This window comes from Lynx rufus, unplaced genomic scaffold (genome assembly GCF_022079265.1).
Source record: "Lynx rufus isolate CCGP_SWC_20201006 ecotype Redwood Valley unplaced genomic scaffold, mLynRuf1.p SCAF_10, whole genome shotgun sequence".
Classification (NCBI taxonomy): domain Eukaryota; kingdom Metazoa; phylum Chordata; class Mammalia; order Carnivora; family Felidae; genus Lynx; species Lynx rufus.
In genome coordinates, this window is record NW_025814824.1 from 44,968,089 (window position 1) to 44,988,353 (window position 20,265).

Genomic DNA, 20,265 nt, shown 5'->3' on the forward strand with positions numbered 1-20,265 from the left:
GAGCCCGCTTCGGATCCTCTGTCTCCCTCTCACTCTGCCTCTGCCCCACTCGCACTCTCTCAAAAATAAGTAAAACATTTTTAAAAATGGTTAAATAGTATCACATCACATCTGAGGACCCCATACGTACATTTTCTCCCATGACCAAGAAAAGCAAGGAAATTCCTTTTCTCTGTGTCAACAATTCTGAATATTTCTCCCTATTCCAGCGCCCCCACATCCCTATCCTCTGTATCCTCAGAATTCAAAGGCAGTTTGTTGTCTCCAAACACTTTAGTAATGCTGTTCCATTTTCTCCTAATAGAAGGATCTTTGACTTTACCTGGGAACATCTCACTGTGCTGTCACCTTTAGTGACCTAAAGTAGCCTCCTACGGGTGATTTTTCTTTGAGGACCTTGAGACTGTCTTGAAAGTTTCCAGTCATAAATCGTTACCCACTGAGAACAATTTCTCAGACTTTTCTAAATAATTACATAGACTCCAAAAGAAAACCATCCTCTACCTATGCTGTTGTGTTATCTTGTCTCCTAATTCAAAGAAAGCGCAACCTACATTTTGAAGGACTTAGAGACACTAGAAATGAAATTACCGACCACAACTACAAGATTCAAAGGGAAGTGATCTTCGAACTGTAGGACACCATTTGTTATTTGGTGGCACCTTCTGGGAAAGCTTGATATTGCAGCTCAGCTCTGTTAAACATAAATCCCTCGCAAAAGCAAGTGGGAAAATTCTGGGGGCAGGGAAATAGTGATCATATAATAATGTGAAACCCAGAACCACGGGAGTCTGTTGTACTTGAAGCAAGCGTGTGTAAGAAGTCAGAGATCCCTGGACGGTTTACAGCTCTTCCCTCCCTGTGTATGCCAAATCCAGCGCTAAGGACAACCTATCACTTCCTGAAGACTGTTGGTAAAAGTCCAAATCAATAGGTAGGTCAAAGAAACATGATTCATAAATGGAACAAGAACATTATACCAAAGGCTTTCACAGCACTGATGCCAATGTCATGAAGCACATCTCTGCATATGTAATATGAATCCATGGGAAAAAATGATCTGCTTCGCTCCAAAACCCCTCGAGTGAGCTCCTACCAAGTGGGATCAAATCCTGGCTCCACCACATGGCAACTGTGGCCAAAGCTCTTTCAGTCTCAGTTTCCCCATCTATAAAACGGGGATAATAATACTACCTACTTCCTAGTTTTCAGGATTAAATGAGTTAAAACAAGTCAAGTGCTTAGATGGGGGATGAGCACATAGAAAGCACTCAAGGAATGTTCAACTACAGGCATCCCAATGGTATGGTAAAGCTGGCCATGCAAAGACCATGTTGGATCACATCTTTGATTTTGTGTCTAAAGATGACAGATGAGACAATTAGGTAAAGATCATGGGCCCCAGAGTAAGAAACAATAGTGCACTGAAGAGGCAATGCAGCTCTCTTGAAGGAGGCTCATGGAATTTTTGAGACGTACAATTCAATACAAGGAAAAATGCTGAGTTTTGGCAGTTAGGGGTAACAACAACTCTGCAATGATAGAATCCCCTGTCTGCTCAAGGCCCTCGGCTACCTAAGGGCTTCTAACAAATTATTTAGTTTAAAAATTGTGGAACAATTTAGGCTTAGTATGATACCCAAACAAGGAAGAGAAGAAGCCCCTAACTCTGTTTTAAGGTAAAAATCTCCCTTTTGACTACTCCAAATCCTTTTTTGGACTAAGTCAGGAATGTGACTGAGTGAATGAAATAGCTGATTCGCTGGACCATACCCACCCCTCTACCCGTTCACATATGACATGGAAAACAAGCAAAAAAGCAGCTGAAAACAAGGGCAGGTGAAATATCTCCATGCACTCAACAAAGTTAACTTTCTTCCTATTGTTTTAATCAAAGTTCCACACTGAGCTGAATCTATCAGAGGAAGGATTGCAACCCTTCAGGTATGTTTACCTCCAGTTATAAGATGCAGAGAACAGGAATCCAGAACAAGAGCACCCCCCCCCCGCCTCCCCCTCCCCCCCCCCCCGCCCCCCAGAGGCAGGGCTGCCCTTTAATGAATGGCCTCTCCAGCTGCTCACTCACTATGCTTACAGACTTTACAGCTCTTGCATGTGCTGGAATTACAAGTCATTAAAAAGCCACTTTGAAAACACAATAAAGACCTTCTTCTCTGACTGCCACAGGCTTCCATCACATAAAAACCTAAGGCCAATGCTTCAACAACAGGACGTTTACTGCCAGCTCCAGACAGTTTAAGCAGGGCAAGGAACAGGGTGGGGTGGGAGGAAATGAGGCACAACAAAAGAGGGGAAGTTTCTTTTTCCTTCTTCCTTTTTTTCTTTTCAAAAGAAATTTCTGCTAAGGTGGTTTGAATTCTTTATCCTGTATCTGAACCACCACTGGTAAAATGCTACTATTAGAAGAGATTTCATCTCTTTCCCTCAAGAAGATTTTAACCAAGAAAACAACGTTGGTAAAACCAAAGTATCAAAGGACAGGATTATAATCTCATTCCTCACATGGCAGGTTGAAGTGTGTAACATTTTACCCAAATGCACCCTGCCCATTTTCAAGGAAAGACAGTGAAAACTCTTTACGTCTGCACTTTTAAATCACAATTAAATCTCTACAGAACAAGGCAAAAGCAACGGCAATGATAAGGAAATTACTACCCAAACCACATCTGATTATAAATACTTATTTCAGTTTTATTTTACTCTGTCCCCCTTCTTCTCTGCTATGAATACCAAACTCCCCCATATCACAAAACATGATCAACCCAATAGATTTCTCTTCGGAAGCTGAATTAAATGAAACACAAAACCTAGGGAAATACAGGAGGCGTGATAGATAGTTGGGCTCTTTTTAATTGTCAATTAAAGCGTAAACAAGTTCATGTAAACCACAATTATAAACTTTAAGTTGACAAGGATACAGACCTTCACCCTTCTAGCTGCTAGCACATGTCAATCACTAGTAAGGTTACTTTCCATAAATGACCATCATGACCACAAGGTGATAATTTCCTAAACCAAGAATAGCCTTACTCTAACGGGAAATACGGAGGTCCTTGAAGGTACAATATTCTTAATGCTAACATTTATGTATATAGCAAAAACACGCTCTTACCATGTTTCCTGTATTTGCTAAATGCTCACCCACTATAAACCACTCCCTCTGTCTCCCTGCAACTCTTTAATTCTGTCGGGAAAAATCACCAATGGATTTTCATGTGACCATATTAAATTTCTTTAGAAAAGAACAAACATTTCCGGAATTGCAAAATGTATTTAAAAACGACTCTGTGTAACATTAATAACAATCCACAGAGAAGTCATTTCTTAGGACGTCTTCCTTTAATAGTAGCAGCAATAAAACAAACAAGCAAGAGCCCACCTAATACAGTGCTAGGTATGTCCTTGTCCTTTACCTATTTGAAGTAAAAAGCTCAAAGATCCTGGGACACTTTTTGGCTTAACTTTTGATTTAAAGCTTTGATTTAAAGCCCTCTAATTTTCCAGTCACCGTGTAACAAATGCGTACCAATATCAAGGACATATACCTTCTCAAAACAAATTTCAGAGCAACATGACCTAGTATTTTTGCCCCTTTAAAACATATAACCCAACTCTTGAACAAGGACACTAGAGTTCTACAGTATTTCTGAATATCAAAAAAATCTCTCTCAAAGCTGTATGTTATAAAGGTTGCCAGAAGCTACATCACACATATCATAGTTAACTAGCATTTTTTGGTTAATGTGCTCATAGGTGCTTTACCGTTTTCACAATAATCCTACATAGTAAATACTATCACGATCTCCACCTTACAAGAGAATTAACTAAAATACAGAAGGTTAAAACATTTGCTTAAGATCACGGGAGGAGCTGGGCTTCAAACCACAGCCTGTCTGTCACCACACTACAAACTCCTAATTGTTTGCTTACTTGACTCCTACCTACCTGGCCTGCCTAACCAATTAACAAATAAGTGATCCTTCAAAAACGACATGTAGGAATACAAAGCATGGATGTACTTCTACTTTTCTATGCGAAGTATATAAAAATCTTAACCAAGAGGAACCATATGAATCAACAATCTAAGTAAGCTTCCAGTAATCAGTAATAGCACTGATTTTATTTTTATATAAAACCTGAATCTAACTTAGTTATGGAAAAGCTTCTTTAAAAAGTTCTTCCTTTGAGGGGCGCCTTGGTGGCTCAGTCAGTTAAGCATGTGACTTTGGCCCAGGTCATGATCTCACAGTTCATGGGTTTGAGCCCTACATCGGGCTCTGTGCTGACAGCTCAGAGCCTGGAGCCTGCTTCAGATTCTGTGTCTCTTCTCTCCCTGCCGCTCCCCTGCTCACACTCTGTCTCCCTTTTTCTCAAAAATAAATAAAATATTTAAAAAAATTTTTTTAAGTTCTTCCTTTTACTGTAACTAACCTGTACCCAGGTAAGATGTTTACAAGCTTACCAGGTAAATAATCTTTTCTTCCCAGCCCTTCCTAATTCTTCCTACTCTTCCAATTTCTTTTTGTCTCTTTCTTCTGTTTCAAAGACCATGATCTCTGCCCATTGTGCCTAAAATTACCCACGACCCTATCTGCCATAAATGAACACAAATCTGGTTCATATTCAAATAATAAAGCTGGAAAGGATGTTAGAGAGATCAGATCATCTTACCACACTTACTCAGATACAGACATACTCACCACCAGGATATTACAGTATGCCCACTGAAGTCGGGCCTGTCCCAAGCTATCAAATCTGTTACTGGCCAAGGGAAAATCTGGGCTCCTCACTGCTCTCCATTACAATTGTCTCCCATTCCTTCTGTCTTGCCCACAGTGGGAACACCAGGTAGGAAGAAGGCCAGACAAAGGTGATCTCTACTATTGCATACAGGGAACTTTAGCACCTCCCTTCCCCTCCCTCCCTCCACCAGCCTCCCCTTATTTTCTTTGTTCACAGAAAGGTCTTTTGAGTCATGGCTTATTTGGAACGACTTTCATCAATTTTCTTCGGCTCCACCACCTGCATTTAGAGAATCAAACCAACAACAGCAACAATAAAAGCACTACTACCAGAAAACTGATAAAGAAAGGGTATCTGTTGGGTTTTATACCCAAATAATATCCAAAAGCCTTTAGAGACTTTCTCTATAATGATGTGCAGAACCCGTTACAAAAACTCCTATAACAATTACTGGATATGTGATTCTCCTATGTCATGAATTGTGAAAATTTGCTCCCTACTGTAAGGAATTAAGATTCTAACTCTTTACTCCAAAAGATTTTTCAAATTATGGCTTAGGATTAATACACCAAGTTGAACATGAAGTTTATGAAAAGAAAAGTCATATCTTATAAATCATATAGAAAAGGGAGGGAGCAAGAGACAAATAAAAACAAAAATGCACAGAGTTATCTAAGGACGATGATCATCTGGGCCAATTTCATGTAGAAAGAGGTTTGCTTTAGGAATGTCGTTTAATCAGCTAACGTTCAAGAAAGATGCCTTTCTGACCATAACCTACTATAAGAAACACACACAGCCTATGAAATAGAATTTTTACAAACCATTACTCACCCATGCTGATTACAACGTATTCTGATTTTTTGTAAACACTGGTGACGACATGCTAAAATGGTTTCGTGGCTCACCACTGAATCCTAAGCCACAACTGGAAAACCTCCGTTCGAGAAGAGTCACAACACGTCAGAATACGGAAAGACTAAGTGGCTAAACCTGACAATCTTGATAGACTAATCACACCCCAAGAGGATCAATGGACATCTTAGGGTGATTTGAAATAAAAGTCAAACATACAAAAAAACTTTCCAAGTAACACCTAATTGAGAACAAGTTTTGTATTAAGAGGAGCCTAAGTCCACCTGGGTGGCTCAGTCGGTTGAGTGCTGGACTTTTGGTTTTGGCTCAGGTCACGATCTCACAGTTTCATGGGTTCAAGCCCTGCGTCTAGGCTCTGCACTGGCAGCTCAGAGCCTGCTTGGGATTCTCTCACTCTCCCTCTCTTTCTGCCCCTCCCCTGCTTGTGCTGTCTCTCTTTCAAAATAAATGAATAAACTTAAAAAAAAAAAAAAAAAGAGGACCCTAAGTAAAAAGCACAAGAGGAAAAATAAATGCTTGACGTGTTGGCACAAACCCATTAGTTCTCATTGGTTCAATAAACTATTGCTCTAAAACATTTACCAAACACTGGAACAAATTACCCCAATCTCTTGTATTTTATATGCTACTGTGCTCCTAATTTGATCTTCTATTACAATTTCAAGATTAGCTATGGAGGGTAGTGGGGAAGGAAGTAGTCTCTGGACAACAGGAGATCGGTTGTGACTCCACGTTGTCACCCGGCTGCCCTACTACCCAGCGCAAATGCAGAAGACAGAATCTGCTACGAAGTCCCTCCACCTCCGCCAGCACTCGAATTAGGAACATGTGTATGGTGAACCCGTGGGACAGAAAGAGAAATAGTCTCAAATTGCCAGCAATTTTTAGCCAGACATCTTCCTTGACCATTGTCTAGAAATACTGACAAGCCAAAGTAAGGAGATTATTTGGACTGGTCAGGACTAATAAGTAACTTAAAAGGGCTAAAGATTGTTTTAAAAAAAAAAGTAAATAACGTTCATTCTCTAGAACTGGAATGGAATACTATTTCAAATACTAATGGTTCTGTCACTGGAAGCATAAGATTTCTTATACTGGCGAGAAGTTAGAATAGATAGCGTGGAACCCCCTTCCAACTCTGAGAAATCTGCAATTGTAAGTTTAAATCTCAACATCAGGTAACATTTTGGAGGGGCGTGAAATGGTCAGATGGTCTTTTAGGCATCCACAAAAGTTAATCCCACCCATCAGCAAAAACAAAGATCACATACCCTGACCATGGCCCCAAAGGAAGAAAAAAAAAAAAAAATTAAGTGGTTCTTTTTCAAAATACCACCACCGGCTTTCACAAGCACAAATATGTGTCAAATTTTACCAAATTATACATTTTAAATCTATACGGTATATCGTTATATCGATTTTGCCTCCAGAAAACTTCTTAAAAATACTATACCAGCTTCTCATCTCTGTAAACAAATTACTTCATAGCATTGATCAAAAAGATCAACGTTATAGCTGCACCCCAATATTTTCTAAATTTGTCTTTTAAATTTATTTTCTCATATATTCAAGTTTTATCGCATTCTTCTCACTTTCCTAAATCAGCAATCATGGAAAAGCACAGTAACTAAGTGCCAAGGAGCATCTCAATTTTCCTGCTGCTATTCAACACAGCCCATTATTACACTACGGAACGTATCTTTCCTTTAACAATTTCCATCACAGTCCAAATGTCTGCCGATTCTTTAATGATTTCATTTCCTTCTTTCCATTAGTTAAGGAAATTCATCTCTAGGCCCATCCATGCTACCATTTCACGGGTCGGCTGTCAGTTTCTTCCCTCATCCTTTATCCTACAGCCATCTGAAATAAATCCTGAAGGCTAACATGGGAAAGGAGGGAAACCAACAAGACTACTCACGTCAGATTTGGAGGACATGTTCTCCTCCACGTCGGAATCGTTGGGATCCACGATATCATCAAACGGTGGCAGAGTCGATTTCTTCTTCTCTGATGTCTCACTTTCGATTTTGACCTTTCCCATCTTGACATGAGATTTATCTTTTATCTGTTTTTTGTCAGCAGAACAAGTGAGTATCAGCGGTGGCGCGCTAGAAAAACTTTTAAATAAAGCCTCTGAGCTACTCTTTTTCCTTTTTTTGGCTGAGAGTTCTTCGGAATCTGCAATGGGGGGCCTTTTACTAGGAGCCTTCTTGTCTTGCTGCCCACTGGTGATCGTGAGTAAGTTACTGTCTGGTTTTGGCTCTTTTGACATGGGTTTCGGTTCCTTGAAGGCCATCTTAGGAACTATTTTTTCTTCTTTCAGTGGTTTATTTTCTTTGGGTTTCTTAGAGGATTCTTTGGAAGATTTGTTGTGATCCCTGGAAGGTTCTTTGAAGGCACTTTTATGTTCTCTGGAGTCTTTAGAAGGTTTTTCCTTGTGCTCCTTCATTAACTTGTGAGGCTTTGAAAAACTGGTGCTGCTGCTGCTGCTGCTGCTACTGCTGCTGCTGCTGCTGCTGCTGCTGCTGCTACAGCTGCTGCTGCTGCTGCTACTGCTGCTGCTGCTGCTGCTGCTACAGCTGCTGCTGCTGCTGCTGCTGGTATGAATGCTCCTGTTCGGGTCCTGCAGAAAGGGGAGAAGAGAACGCAACTCAGAGCTCCGGAGCAACGCGGAGTCGCCAGCCGGCTCCCCCGCGCGTTGCATCCACATACAAGGATCCTTCTTTGATCGCTCTCGAATGCATTTTCTTAGACACCAATCAGCACAGTGCAACAGGTGGGGACAGGGTGTGTGAGGAACACAGGGAACGAGGGCCACTGTGATCAAGGGGTTTAACGAGGCCAGCTGCTCTCCTAATCACGAGAAGCATGGCGTTCTAAACATTTCGGTTGGACAAATGTTCGCGGAACGCCTGTTCTAGGAGACACAAGGAAGGATGGCACATGGCCCCGACTCTTAGGAACTGCGACGTATCTAGGAGTCATGGTTGTTCCAAGAGCCACCAACGATGTGCTATGACCACAAAAGGAAGGCGGCCATTGGTTCTGTTGGGGGTGTGGGAGAAGAATCGTTCAGAAATCTATAGAGAAGTAACACCTGAATTAGATCCTCAAGGATAAGCAGGGCATTACTAGGAAGGGAAAAATGAGAAAGGACTTGGGAGACCAGCGACTAGAGTGAAGCACGACAAGGAGGGATGAAATTGTATTTGGGGAACAGCATCCAGCTACGGCAAAGATCGAGGACAAGGCAGAAAAATAGCCCAGTGTCGCATGGTGAGGCCAGATAATATTAAATCTTAAATGGCTTTTTAATATCAAGAATCACAAGACCCAAACAAGAAAGAAAAGAATTCTCAATTTGAGATAAAAAGCAATTTTTTTTTTGCTGCCCAAATTTCATGGGAGTGTCATTTCATTAGGAAGTGTCTCCCATCCACTAGCAAAGAAAAGAGAAATCCAACAGAACAAACATGTCACCACATAGTCATCAAACGGACTGAAAAGTCTTTAGCCAATTTCTATCGTGCAATCACGAGGAAAGAGTTCACGACTGCCTGTTCCATTTTAAATGTGCTGCTTATTTTTTCACTGATATAAGTACCTCAGTATATATGACCTACACAGAACCTTTCTATTTAGGAACAAAATTTAAATTCATACTTAACACATTTGTGACCCTCTACCATTAATAGTAAGACTAGGACACAGAAGTAGATCCTGGACTTGTAAAAATCTACACCAATACGATAAAAGAAAAGCTCTTTCTTGCTTACTTCCACCTTCTAATGGAACTAATGGCAAATACATGTCCAAATTTTCAACCGGAATTTACATCTCAAGGTTTGCTTGTTCTGCTGCACCTCTAACTCACTCAAAGTCAATGATCTGTACATCAATCCTGTGTCCCTTAAATATCTAGCAGAATTGAAAAGACAGTTGGGCAGGGGCTACGCTTTTCACTAAAACAGTCAATCTACCTATAGGGTCTACGTAAGAAGAAAAGAGAAAAGCATGTATATGAATAACTATCATAAAGTAATACTCAGGGCGCTTGGGTGGCTGAGTTGGTTAAGCCTCTGACTCTTGATTTCGGCTCAGGTCACAATCTCATGGTTTAGGGGTTTGAGCCTCACATCAGGCTCTGTGCTGACAGCATGGAGCCTGCTGGGGATTCTCTCTCCCTGACCCCCCTCTCTCCCCCTCCCCTGTTCACTGTCCCTCTCTCTGTCTCTCAAAAATAAATAAATAAACATTAACAAAAATATAAAAAAAAGAAAGTAATAGTCACTATAAAGGAAATGATCAACAAAACTAAAAGGTAACCTGTGAAATGGGAGAAAATATTTGCAAATGACATATGTGATTAAGGGTTAGTATCCAAAATCTATGAAGAACTTATAAAACTCAACACCCCCCCCCCAAAAAATAATAATTCAGTTAAAAAATAGGTAGAAGACATGAATAGACATACAAATGGCCAGTAGACACATGAAAAGATGGTCAACACCACTCATCTTCAGGGAAATGCAAATCAAAACTACAACGAGGTATCACCTCACACCTGTCAGAATGGCTAAAATTAATAGCACAGGAAACAACAAGTTGGCAAGGATGTCGAGAAAGGAGAACCCTCGTGCACTGTTGGTGGGAATGCAAACTGGTGCAGCCACAGTGGAAAACAGTATGGAGGTTCCTCAAAAAAGTAAAAATAGAACTACCCTATGATCCAGCAATTGCACTACTAGGTATTTGCCCAAAGGATATAAAAATACAGATTCGAAGGGACTCATGCACTCCGATGTTTACAGCAGCATTATCAACAACAGCCAAATTATGGAAAGAGCCCCAATGTTCACCAGCTGACGAATGGATAAAGAAGATGTGCTGTGTATATATACACACACAATCGAATATTACTCAGCCATAAAAAAGAATGAAATCTTGTCATTTGCGACAATGAGGACGGAGCTAGAGAGTATAGCGCTAAACAAAATAAGTCAGTCAGAGAAAGACAAATATCGTATGATTTCACTCATACGTGGAATTTAAGAAACAAAACAAATGAATATAAGGGTGGGGGGGGAAGAGAGACAAACCAAGAAACAAACTCTTAACTATAAAGAACAAACTGATGGTTACCAGAAGGGAGGTAGATGGGGGGTATTAAGGAGGGCACCCGGGGGAGTCTGGGTGGCTCAGTCGGTTAAACGTTCGACTTTGGCTTAGGTCATAATCTCATGTTTCGGGAGTTTGAGCCCCACATCGGGCTCTGTGCTGACAGCTCACAGCCTGGAGCCTGCTTTGGATTCTATGTCTCCCCCTCTCTCTGCCCCTCCCCCACTCATGCTCTGTCTCTCTCAAAAATAAGTAAAAGATTAAAAAAAAATTTTTTTTTAAAAAAAGGAGGGCACCTGTTGTGAGGAACACCAGGTGTTGTATGGAAGCGATGAATCACTAAATTCTACATCTGAAACTAATATTACATTGCATGTTAACGAACTGTAATTTAAATAAAAATTTGAGGAAAAATACTTAAGATGAAAAATTACTGTTCTATGTTAGTGGACTATATATTTTTTTTCTTACAATTTTTTCCTTATTTGTCGACAATAACAACAACAAAATGACATATACCAATCATTTCCATTTATTTTTCTCAAGTGAGCATTTGGTCTCAAAGTTCTAAAATGGATAAAGTTACTATGCAAAGACGTGCTTTTATGCATCAAACTAGATGATTCCTTACAAAACATCTCTATCTGAGATTTACAAGCAGAATGCTAAAGATAGTATTCATATTACTGAAACTACATTATTTTATAAATTCTATTACAAGACATTTCCTGGCATGTTAAGCAATACTATGAATAATTAAAATAAAGTATAATGGGAAAACTAAATTAAGGAAGAACATTTGAAATCTAATATCCTTCAGTTGTTTTTTTTTTAATTGGTTTGTTGACTCACGAATTTTGGCAATTTGCAACCAGTATTCTAATTATGGCTCTAGAACACCCAAGCATTGTTGCTCAATATTTAACCTTCATGGAGTATTATACATAGGTTTATAAATGTGACTTTTTAAAACACACAGATTTTTACCTACCAGCATACTTTCTTTTTTTTTTTTATGTTTGTTTATTTCTGAAAGAGAGAGAGAGAGCAGAAGCAGGAGAGGGGCAGAGAGAGAGGGAGACACAGAATCCAAAGCAGGCTCCAGGCTCTAAGCTGTCAGCACAAAGGCCCGATGCAGGGCTCGAACTCATGAACCATGAGATTATGACTTAAGCCAAAGCCAGACACTTAACAGACTGAGCCACCCAGGTGCCCCTACCTACCAACATACTTTCTAATATTAAGCATTAAAAAATAGTAAATTTCAGTATTAAAAAAAAAACAACTTCTACAGGGCTCCTTCCATGATTTATTTCTAAAACCCTTTTGAGGGACAAACTAGAATTCTTAATGCAAAGTACACAGTGGTATAGAACACAGACTCTTGTGTCACAGAAAGTTTAGACTCCTTTCTTAATCACATACATATGATTTTAAGTATAAAACTCCAGAAATTTTATAACTTTTTGCTCCCACACTGGCCTAGGTATTTAATGCCCAGCTTTTCACCAATCCAACAAATCTTCATAGAAGCAAGCTACTCTCGCTCCTGCCCCTTTACAAAAAGCTTCCTTTAAATTATGACAACTGAGAGGTAAAAAGAAAAACAGCCCATAACAACACCCCAGATAAATAAAAATTTAGAAAATATAAAAAAAGGTGAAAGAATGGTTCCTATTATATAGACTACATTTTCTCTGTCCTGGGTCTGTGATAAATGGCAAAGTTCAGATGTATTGTCACCTGACTCTCTAGTCACACGTGCAATAAATGTAAAACCGAGGCTTAGATACAAAGTGAGGAATTGTTACTGACACAGAATAAAAGCTTGAACTGATTCTCAGCCTATCTATCCCACACATATCGGAGATCAAGTCACTGTTTTTTAAAAATTTTTACTCAACTATTAACCTTAAGTGCCACTAAGCAGAACAGACTAATTACCATTCAATGGGAGGTTTACACATGTCGTATAATTCAAATTTTCTTTGCCTGAAGCTCATTAGGACAAAATGAATATCAATATTAGGGAGAAGAAGTGTGCATAATTCAGATATCAAATATTTAAGGCAAATGACTAAACAAACATGTACATATTTGCACTAACTTTACTACCTATGAATATAGGGTACAATATTGTTTTTCAGCCTCTCAGATTCTACTGAATGCTTCCTTGTTTTAATTTTCTGGAACAGGATCGGTCCTTTTAATACATAATCTCTTCTAATACACTTGTCAGCAACTCTAGTAGATAGCTTAAGAAAAGGTATTAGCTACTGGACAAAATAAGGTTTTCTGATTATATGTGGCTTTCAGTTGCTGTGTTATCATCACCACGTCTTCTTCCTAGTACCACTGATAATGCAAAGCTGATTCTTTCTCCAGCTCCTGTCTCTCCTTTTTACCTATGCTCCTATTTTCGGTCTCTGTCCCAATTCGACTGGCTTCCGCGTTGCACAAGATGTTTAGATTCGTATCTTTGTTCGGTGAAATTTGCATACAGACAAATAAACTCCCTCAGAAGAGTTTTATTTATCCCAACGCAAAAATTTCTCCTTTAAAAGTTGATTTGTCCACAGTGCATCTGAAAAGGATACTCCCTGGAAATTATAATAGAGTCCAAGAGTTTATGCATATGAAAAGCTAGGTAAAACACTCAAAGGTAGGTTTCAAACTAAAAATCTCTCTGTAATGCTACTAAAGCATGACAAATGGGGGGCACCTGGGTGGTTCAGTCAGTTCAGCATCTGACTCTCAGTTTCGGCTCAGGTCACGATCTCGTGGTTTCCTGAGGTCAAGCCTCACGTCAAACATGACAGTACAGAACCTGCTTGGGATTCTCATTCTCTCTCTCTCCTCTCTCTCTCTCTCTCTCTCTCTGCCCCTCCCCCCACTCGTGCTATCTCTGTCTCTCTCAAAATAAATAACTTAAAGAAAAAAATTTTTAAAAAACCCACGACAAATGGCACAGGAGTGAAATATCATCTGAAACTATGAATCAAGTATAAAAATCCAGGATTGTGGGGAAAGAGGGGACCTTAAATTTGACTCACCTCCCCCAACTTTCATCTCAAATCCAACCCATTTGCCTTCTTGAACCAGTCAGCTCTGGGAACCAGCTGGCAGTGAATGGGGCCTGAAGAATGTGGCCATGGGATTATGGGCATCTCGAAAGAGGACTGATATGGGGCTTGCTCTGCTCTGGGCTCTAAGCAAGACACAGAAGAGTTCCCACAGAAAACTGCACAAGGACTGCCAGCCACCCCCTCCGCCCCAAAGGTGTTCAGGAGACACTCAACAGGAGGGAGAGTCCCCTCTACTCCTGAGGCTGGAGATGCAAAGAGGCCAGAAGGCAGGCACAGGGTCGTCCAGGTGCATACACATGAAATGCACAACATGCCTACCTCTCATCAGTTATAGGATTATAAAAACATATGGTCTTGATAACCTGAACCCCAACGCACACATAAATAACATATCTACACTAGGCGAGAATAGGACCTAGCAGATCTAGAGAACAGACCTAGAGAACAGACCTAGCAGGTCTTCTAAGGAAAAAGATGAAACACTGAGGTAAAAAATGGAACGATTACTTCAGAAGAGGCATACCGAGAACGGACAATAATTTCTATGGGTTTAAAATATTATCTAAAGGGGCGCCTGGGTGGCGCAGTCGGTTAAGCGTCCGACTTCAGCCAGGTCACGATCTCGCGGTCCGTGAGTTCGAGCCCCGCGTCGGGCTCTGGGCTGATGGCTCAGAGCCTGGAGCCTGTTTCCGATTCTGTGTCTCCCTCTCTCTCTGCCCCTCCCCCGTTCATGCTCTGTCTCTCTCTGTCCCAAAAATAAATAAACGTTGAAAAAAAAATTAAAATATTATCTAAACTAAACTTTAAAAACAAAACCCTCCAAGTTGCATAATTCAGTAGATAAAGGAGAAGACAGACTCTTCACTGGTGGTGTGAACGATCAACTGGAAGAAATCTCAAAGCATAAGGATACAAAGAGATGTAAGTCATTAATGGAAAAGAGAAGAAACCTGAAGAACAGATTGAGGAGCCCTAAGTGACGTACCAACCACAGGAAAAGTTCCGGAAGAGTCTCTGAAAGGAGGAAAAGGAAGAGATGGTAGAGAGGCAATAGTTAAAGGAATATGGAAGAAAAGGAAAGACTGAATTGTGACCTCAAAGGGCCCTTCAAGATCCCGGCAGGACTAGTAAGAGAAAAAAGACACACTCAAGAATATCACACTAAAATTCCTCAACTTTAAGAATAGAAAGAAAACTTTACAAGTTGCCAGAAAGAATAATTACTTAAAACTAAAAAGGAATGAAATTACATGGCACTTTTCATTTCTGACAGTAGAACTGGGAAGAACAAACAGTAAAATCAAGACTGCTGAGGGAAAAAGCAGCACAACCCAAACATCCTACACACACGGTCGGTGTGAAAGAAGTGTTTGCCGAAATTTAAGGATTCAAAGAGCACATCACCCACTGCCCCATCTAAGGAAAGGACTTGAGAAGGGACTTTAACCAAACAGTAACTAAATTAGAAACGAGACCTGTTATGTGTGGGAAGGTGGAGAGGAGACAGAAGTGTAATGTACTTTGCCTTCTACACAGAATTAAATCTAAATGGATAATCAACTATCTGGAATATGTAATAGAAGTGAAGTGCTCCATGTGAATTCCTGAAACACACACCAAAAAAGGCTAACAAAACTCTGGATCTGAAAAATTAAATTCTCTCTGTAGAAACGTAGGAAAGTTAGAGAAGGATGGAGTGTCGAGGTGAGGGAAGATGTTGGTATCATTTTTACATGGGAAAGCAGGAAAAAAATTGGATTACAAACCATTGAAAGGGAAGGTGGCCAATAATGAAATGGAAAAGTACAGGACTGCCACATAAACAGGGGGAAACTGGGAAATGAATATCAACTTGAAAATGAAAGCAAAATTCAGAAAAATGGAAAAAGTCACAAATATAAATAATGAACAAGGCGAAAAGTAATAAAATCCACTATTACTCACAGAATAAAAAAAGGAAGCTGAATTCTCTCACTAAAAGACAGACTGGGTAAAAAGTGGGCATACACAGACTGGTCACAAGAAACACAACATCTAACAACGGAGAAAAGTTTAAGATGAAAAGGAACGGGCCAAGAACTATCTGCTAACTGACCCGAAAAGAAAGCATGAGCGCCACATTCATATTACACAGTGCAGACCTCAAGGTTAAGAAGACGAGACAGCATAAACATTAATTTAAAAGCTAAGTTTTGTTAGGGGCGCCTGGATGGATCAGTTGGTTAAGCATCCAACTCTTGATCTCAGTTCAGGTCTTGATCTCAGGCTCATGAGTTAGAGTCTCACATTGGGGTCCACACTGGGTGTGGAGCCTACTTAAAAAAGTAAATAAATAAAATAAAAAATGAAAGCGAGGTGATATATAGCAAAAAGTATTGAATATCTAAGAGAAACTTGAAGGGGTGCATGGGTGGCTAAGTCAGTTGAGAGTTCAACTTCAGCTCAGGTCATGATCTCACAGCTCATGGGTTCAGGCCCCACATAGGGCTCTGTGCTGACAGCTCAAGGCCAGAAGACTGCTTCGGATTCTGTGCACCCCCCCATCTGTCCCTCCCCTGTTTGCACTCTCTCTCAGAAAAAAAAAAATTAACATTAAAAAATACATATTAAAAAAAGAGAAACTTGAAAAACATTTCATTGAAATGAGAAATCCATACATCTTTGTCAGAAACGGGCAGATTTAATGAAATGAGAATAAACAGCGAAGTTGGCTAAAACAACCCACAAATTTAATAATTACATATAAAACTTTTTATCTCATGCATAAAGTTTATACTTTTTTTTAAATTTTTTTAATGTTTGTTTATTTTTGAGAGGCAGAGAGAGACAGAGCAGAGTGGGGAGAGGGGAAAAGGGAGAGAGGGAGACACAGAGACTGAAGCAGGCTCCAGGCTCTGAGCTGTCAGCACGGAGCCTGACGTGGGGCTCAAAACCACGAACCATGAGATCATGGCTTCCGCCAAAGTTGGACGCTGGACCGACTGAGCCACGCAGGCGCCCCCTACGGTTTTAAATGAGCCCATGAAACAATGAAAAAATCAATCATAAAGGTATCATAAAATGAACTTTAAAATAATCTTTTTAAAATGCTTGGGTGCCCAGGTGGCTCAGTCGGTTAAGCGTCCGACTTCAGCTCAGGTCAAGATCTCACGGTCTGTGAGTTCGAGCCCCGCATTGGGCTCTGTGCTGACAGCTCAGAGCCTGGAGCCTGCTTCTGATTCTGTGTCTCCCCCTCTCTCTGCCCCTCCTCTGCTCATGCTCTGTCTCTGTCTCAAAAATAAATAAAAACATTAAAAAAATTTTTTTTTTCTTAATGCTTAAATAGGGGCACCTGGGTGGCTCAGTCAGTTAAGCTTCTGACTCTTGGTTGTGACTCAGGTCATGATCTCACAGTTCAGGAGTACAAGTCCCTCCCCTCTCTCTCCCCCTCTTTCAGAATAAATAAACTTTAAAAAAAATTAAAAAATAAAATGCCTGAATAGATTATACTGAATAAAGTTCTAATAAAATTAGAAAATAAAGGTTAAAAGAAATTAGTCAGGAGAAAATAATGAAAAGGCCATTTCATATAAAAAAAATCTAGGGGTGGGATGCCTGGGTGGCTCAGTCAGTTAAGTGACTGCCTCTTGATTTTGGTTCAGGTCACGATCTCACAGTTTGTGAGTTCAAGCCCCACATCAGGTTCTGTGCTGACAGCACGGAGCCTGCTTGGGATTCTCGGACTCCCCCTCTCTCTTCCACTAGTTCTCTCTCTCTCTCTCTCTCTCTCTCTCTCTCTCTCTCTCTCTTTCTCTCTGTCAAAAATAAATAAACAGTTAAAAAACAGCTAGAGGCATCACAAAACATATGCTAAAAGGAAAATGTATAGCCTTGGAGCACCTGGGTGGCTCACTCAGTCAAGTGACTGCTTCTTGATCCTCGCTCAGGCCATGATGTCGTGGTTTGTGAGATGGAGCCCTGCATTGGGATTCTCTGTCTCTTAAATAAACTTGAAAAAAGAGAGAGGGAGGGAGGGAGGGAGGGAGGGAGGGAGGGAGGGAGAAAGAAAGAAAGAAAGAAAGAAAGAAAGAAAGAAAGAAAGAAAGAAAGAAAGAAAGAAAGAAAGAAAGACACACAAAGGAAATGTATAGAGCCTTTATTGTATTTATTATTTTAAAAAAGAAAAGAAGGGGGCCCCTGGGTGGCTCAATGGGTTAAGCGTCTGACTTCAGGTCAGGTCATGATTTCACAGTTCACGAGTTCAAGCCCCACACTGGGCTCTGTGCTGACAGTCCAGAGCCTGGAACCTGCTTCATATTCTGTGTCTCCCTCTCTCTGCCCCTCCCCCACTAGTGCTCTGTCTCTCTCTGCCTCTCAAAAATGAATAAATGTTAAAAAAAAAAAAAATTTAAAAAAAAAAAAAAAAAGGAAAAGAAGGGGTGGGGGACCAAGCATAAAAATACAGTTAGTACTCACTCTGAGAAAACTACGAAAAGATTCACAAATACCCAAACATTATAATACCAAATATAATTAAGAAAGTAAAAGAGACAAATTTCACCAACATTTATGCTTTCAAAATAATGGCCTTGGGCGCCTGGGTGGCTCAGTCAGTTAAGCCTCCAACTTTAGCTCCGGTCATGATCTCACCATCCATGAGTTTGAGCCCTACATCTGGCTCTGTGCTGACAGCTCAGAGCCTGCTTTGGATTCTGTGTCTCCTGCTCTCTCTGCCCCTCCCCTACTTGCGCGTGCTCTCTCTCTGTCAAAAATAAACATTAAAAATTGTTAATAAAAAATAAAAGGGGCGCCTGGGTGGCGCAGTCGGTTAAACGTCCGACTTCAGCCAGGTCACGATCTCGCGGTCCGTGAGTTCGAGCCCCGCGTCGGGCTCTGGGCTGATGGCTCGGAGCCTGGAGCCTGTTTCCGATTCTGTGTCTCCCTCTCTCTCTGCCCCTCCCCCGTTCATGCTCTGTCTCTCTCTGTCCCAAAAATAAAAAATAAAAAACGTTGAAAAAAAATTTTAAAAAATAAAATAAAATAAAATAAAATAAAATAAAATAAAATAAAATAAAATAAAATAATGGCCTTAAATGTAAATTTAAGGTTCAAATTCTAAGGAGAGATTTATCAAATTAATTCTGACTTAAAGGAGATCGATAACTTACCTTTTTAAAGTCAAGTAAAAAGGGGTGACTGGGTGGCTCAGTTGGTTATGGGTCTGACTTTGGCTCAGGTCATGATCTCGGGGTCTGTGAGTTCAAGCCCCGCGTCGGGCTCGGGGCTGACAGCTCAGAGCTTGGAGCCTGCTTCAGATTCTGTGTCTCTCTCCTTCTCTGACCCTCCCCTCCCCTCAAAACTAAATAAACATTTAAAAAAAATGTTTGAAATCAATAAAAAAGGTGAAGTTTCTTGATTTTAAAATCATAACCTACTATAAAAGAAATATAATTGGGAGGACAGTAATTTACAAATATTTCAAAACAGGTAGGTAAATACCAAAAGAAACAGCCACACAGTTTGGTAGGGGGAAGGGAGGGAGAGGGAGGGAGGGTGGGTAGGTTCCAGAGGAGCAAAGTGGACTGATGATGACTTTTATGGGCTTTTTAGCACCGTTTGACTTTAGAAATGTTTTATAAAAAAATATTAAGACAAGACTGTGCAGAAGACATTTCAACAACAGTTGGTGGAATTGATTTTTAAAAATGAACAAAAATGGATTTGAACACCTAGGCTAAAACTGGAAGTAACAAGGCCCGAAATTTAACATTTATCAGTCATGGGTAGGGGGCTAAAAGAACATCACACGAATGGTAAGGAAATGGCACTTGAGAAAGCAATGGGGTCTTTCAATCGATAACAATCTAAAAGGCCTATACATAAAAAGCACATCAAATATTTATCTAAACATGAGAAAGAAAAAAAAAGTCTGCTTGTATAGAGCACAATGCTTTGGAAGGTTTTACTTGTTTTCATTTTTGTATAATGTTGTATCGTTTTTGGAGGTGATACTCAACCAGGAAGTTAAAGGAAGTTCTACTTAGTTCCATTCGCGGGGTTACAACACATTACTGTTGGGTAGGTGGCAAATAACTTATTTTGAAATCAGAGGCTCTTCCGGTATCGGTTTCGAGGGTCTTAAACTCTGAATCTTCTGTTACCAAATAACGATTTTCTGTTACCAAATAACGATTTCCAACTTAACAGACATTTAAAAGGCTATGAGATACTGAAAAATCAACTTTTCCTCTAATATACCTGCAGAACACATATTATGTCCAATTATCCTAAAAAGTATCACAGAGTGTAAGGTACATCTCTCACAATTCAATGTTTTAAAAAGCAATGTAAAAATCTGCCACACTACATAATTTGAAATGGCAAAAATATATAGTCTCAAATAAAGTAAAGGCTCAATGCCACAGGAGGTAGGGTGGGG

General features: G+C 40.1%; 1 protein-coding gene across 3 annotated transcripts in view; it reads right to left on the reverse strand.

The window, feature by feature from the left end:
- Positions 1-20,265, reverse strand: part of MLLT3 (MLLT3 super elongation complex subunit) — a 285,909-nt gene that overhangs the window by 67,982 nt on the left and 197,662 nt on the right. For all 3 annotated transcript variants that reach the window (XM_047064901.1, XM_047064917.1, XM_047064909.1), the window contains one exon: positions 7,562-8,266. In XM_047064901.1, the coding sequence (XP_046920857.1) occupies positions 7,562-8,266 (705 nt within the window). The remainder of the gene's footprint in view (positions 1-7,561; positions 8,267-20,265) is intronic.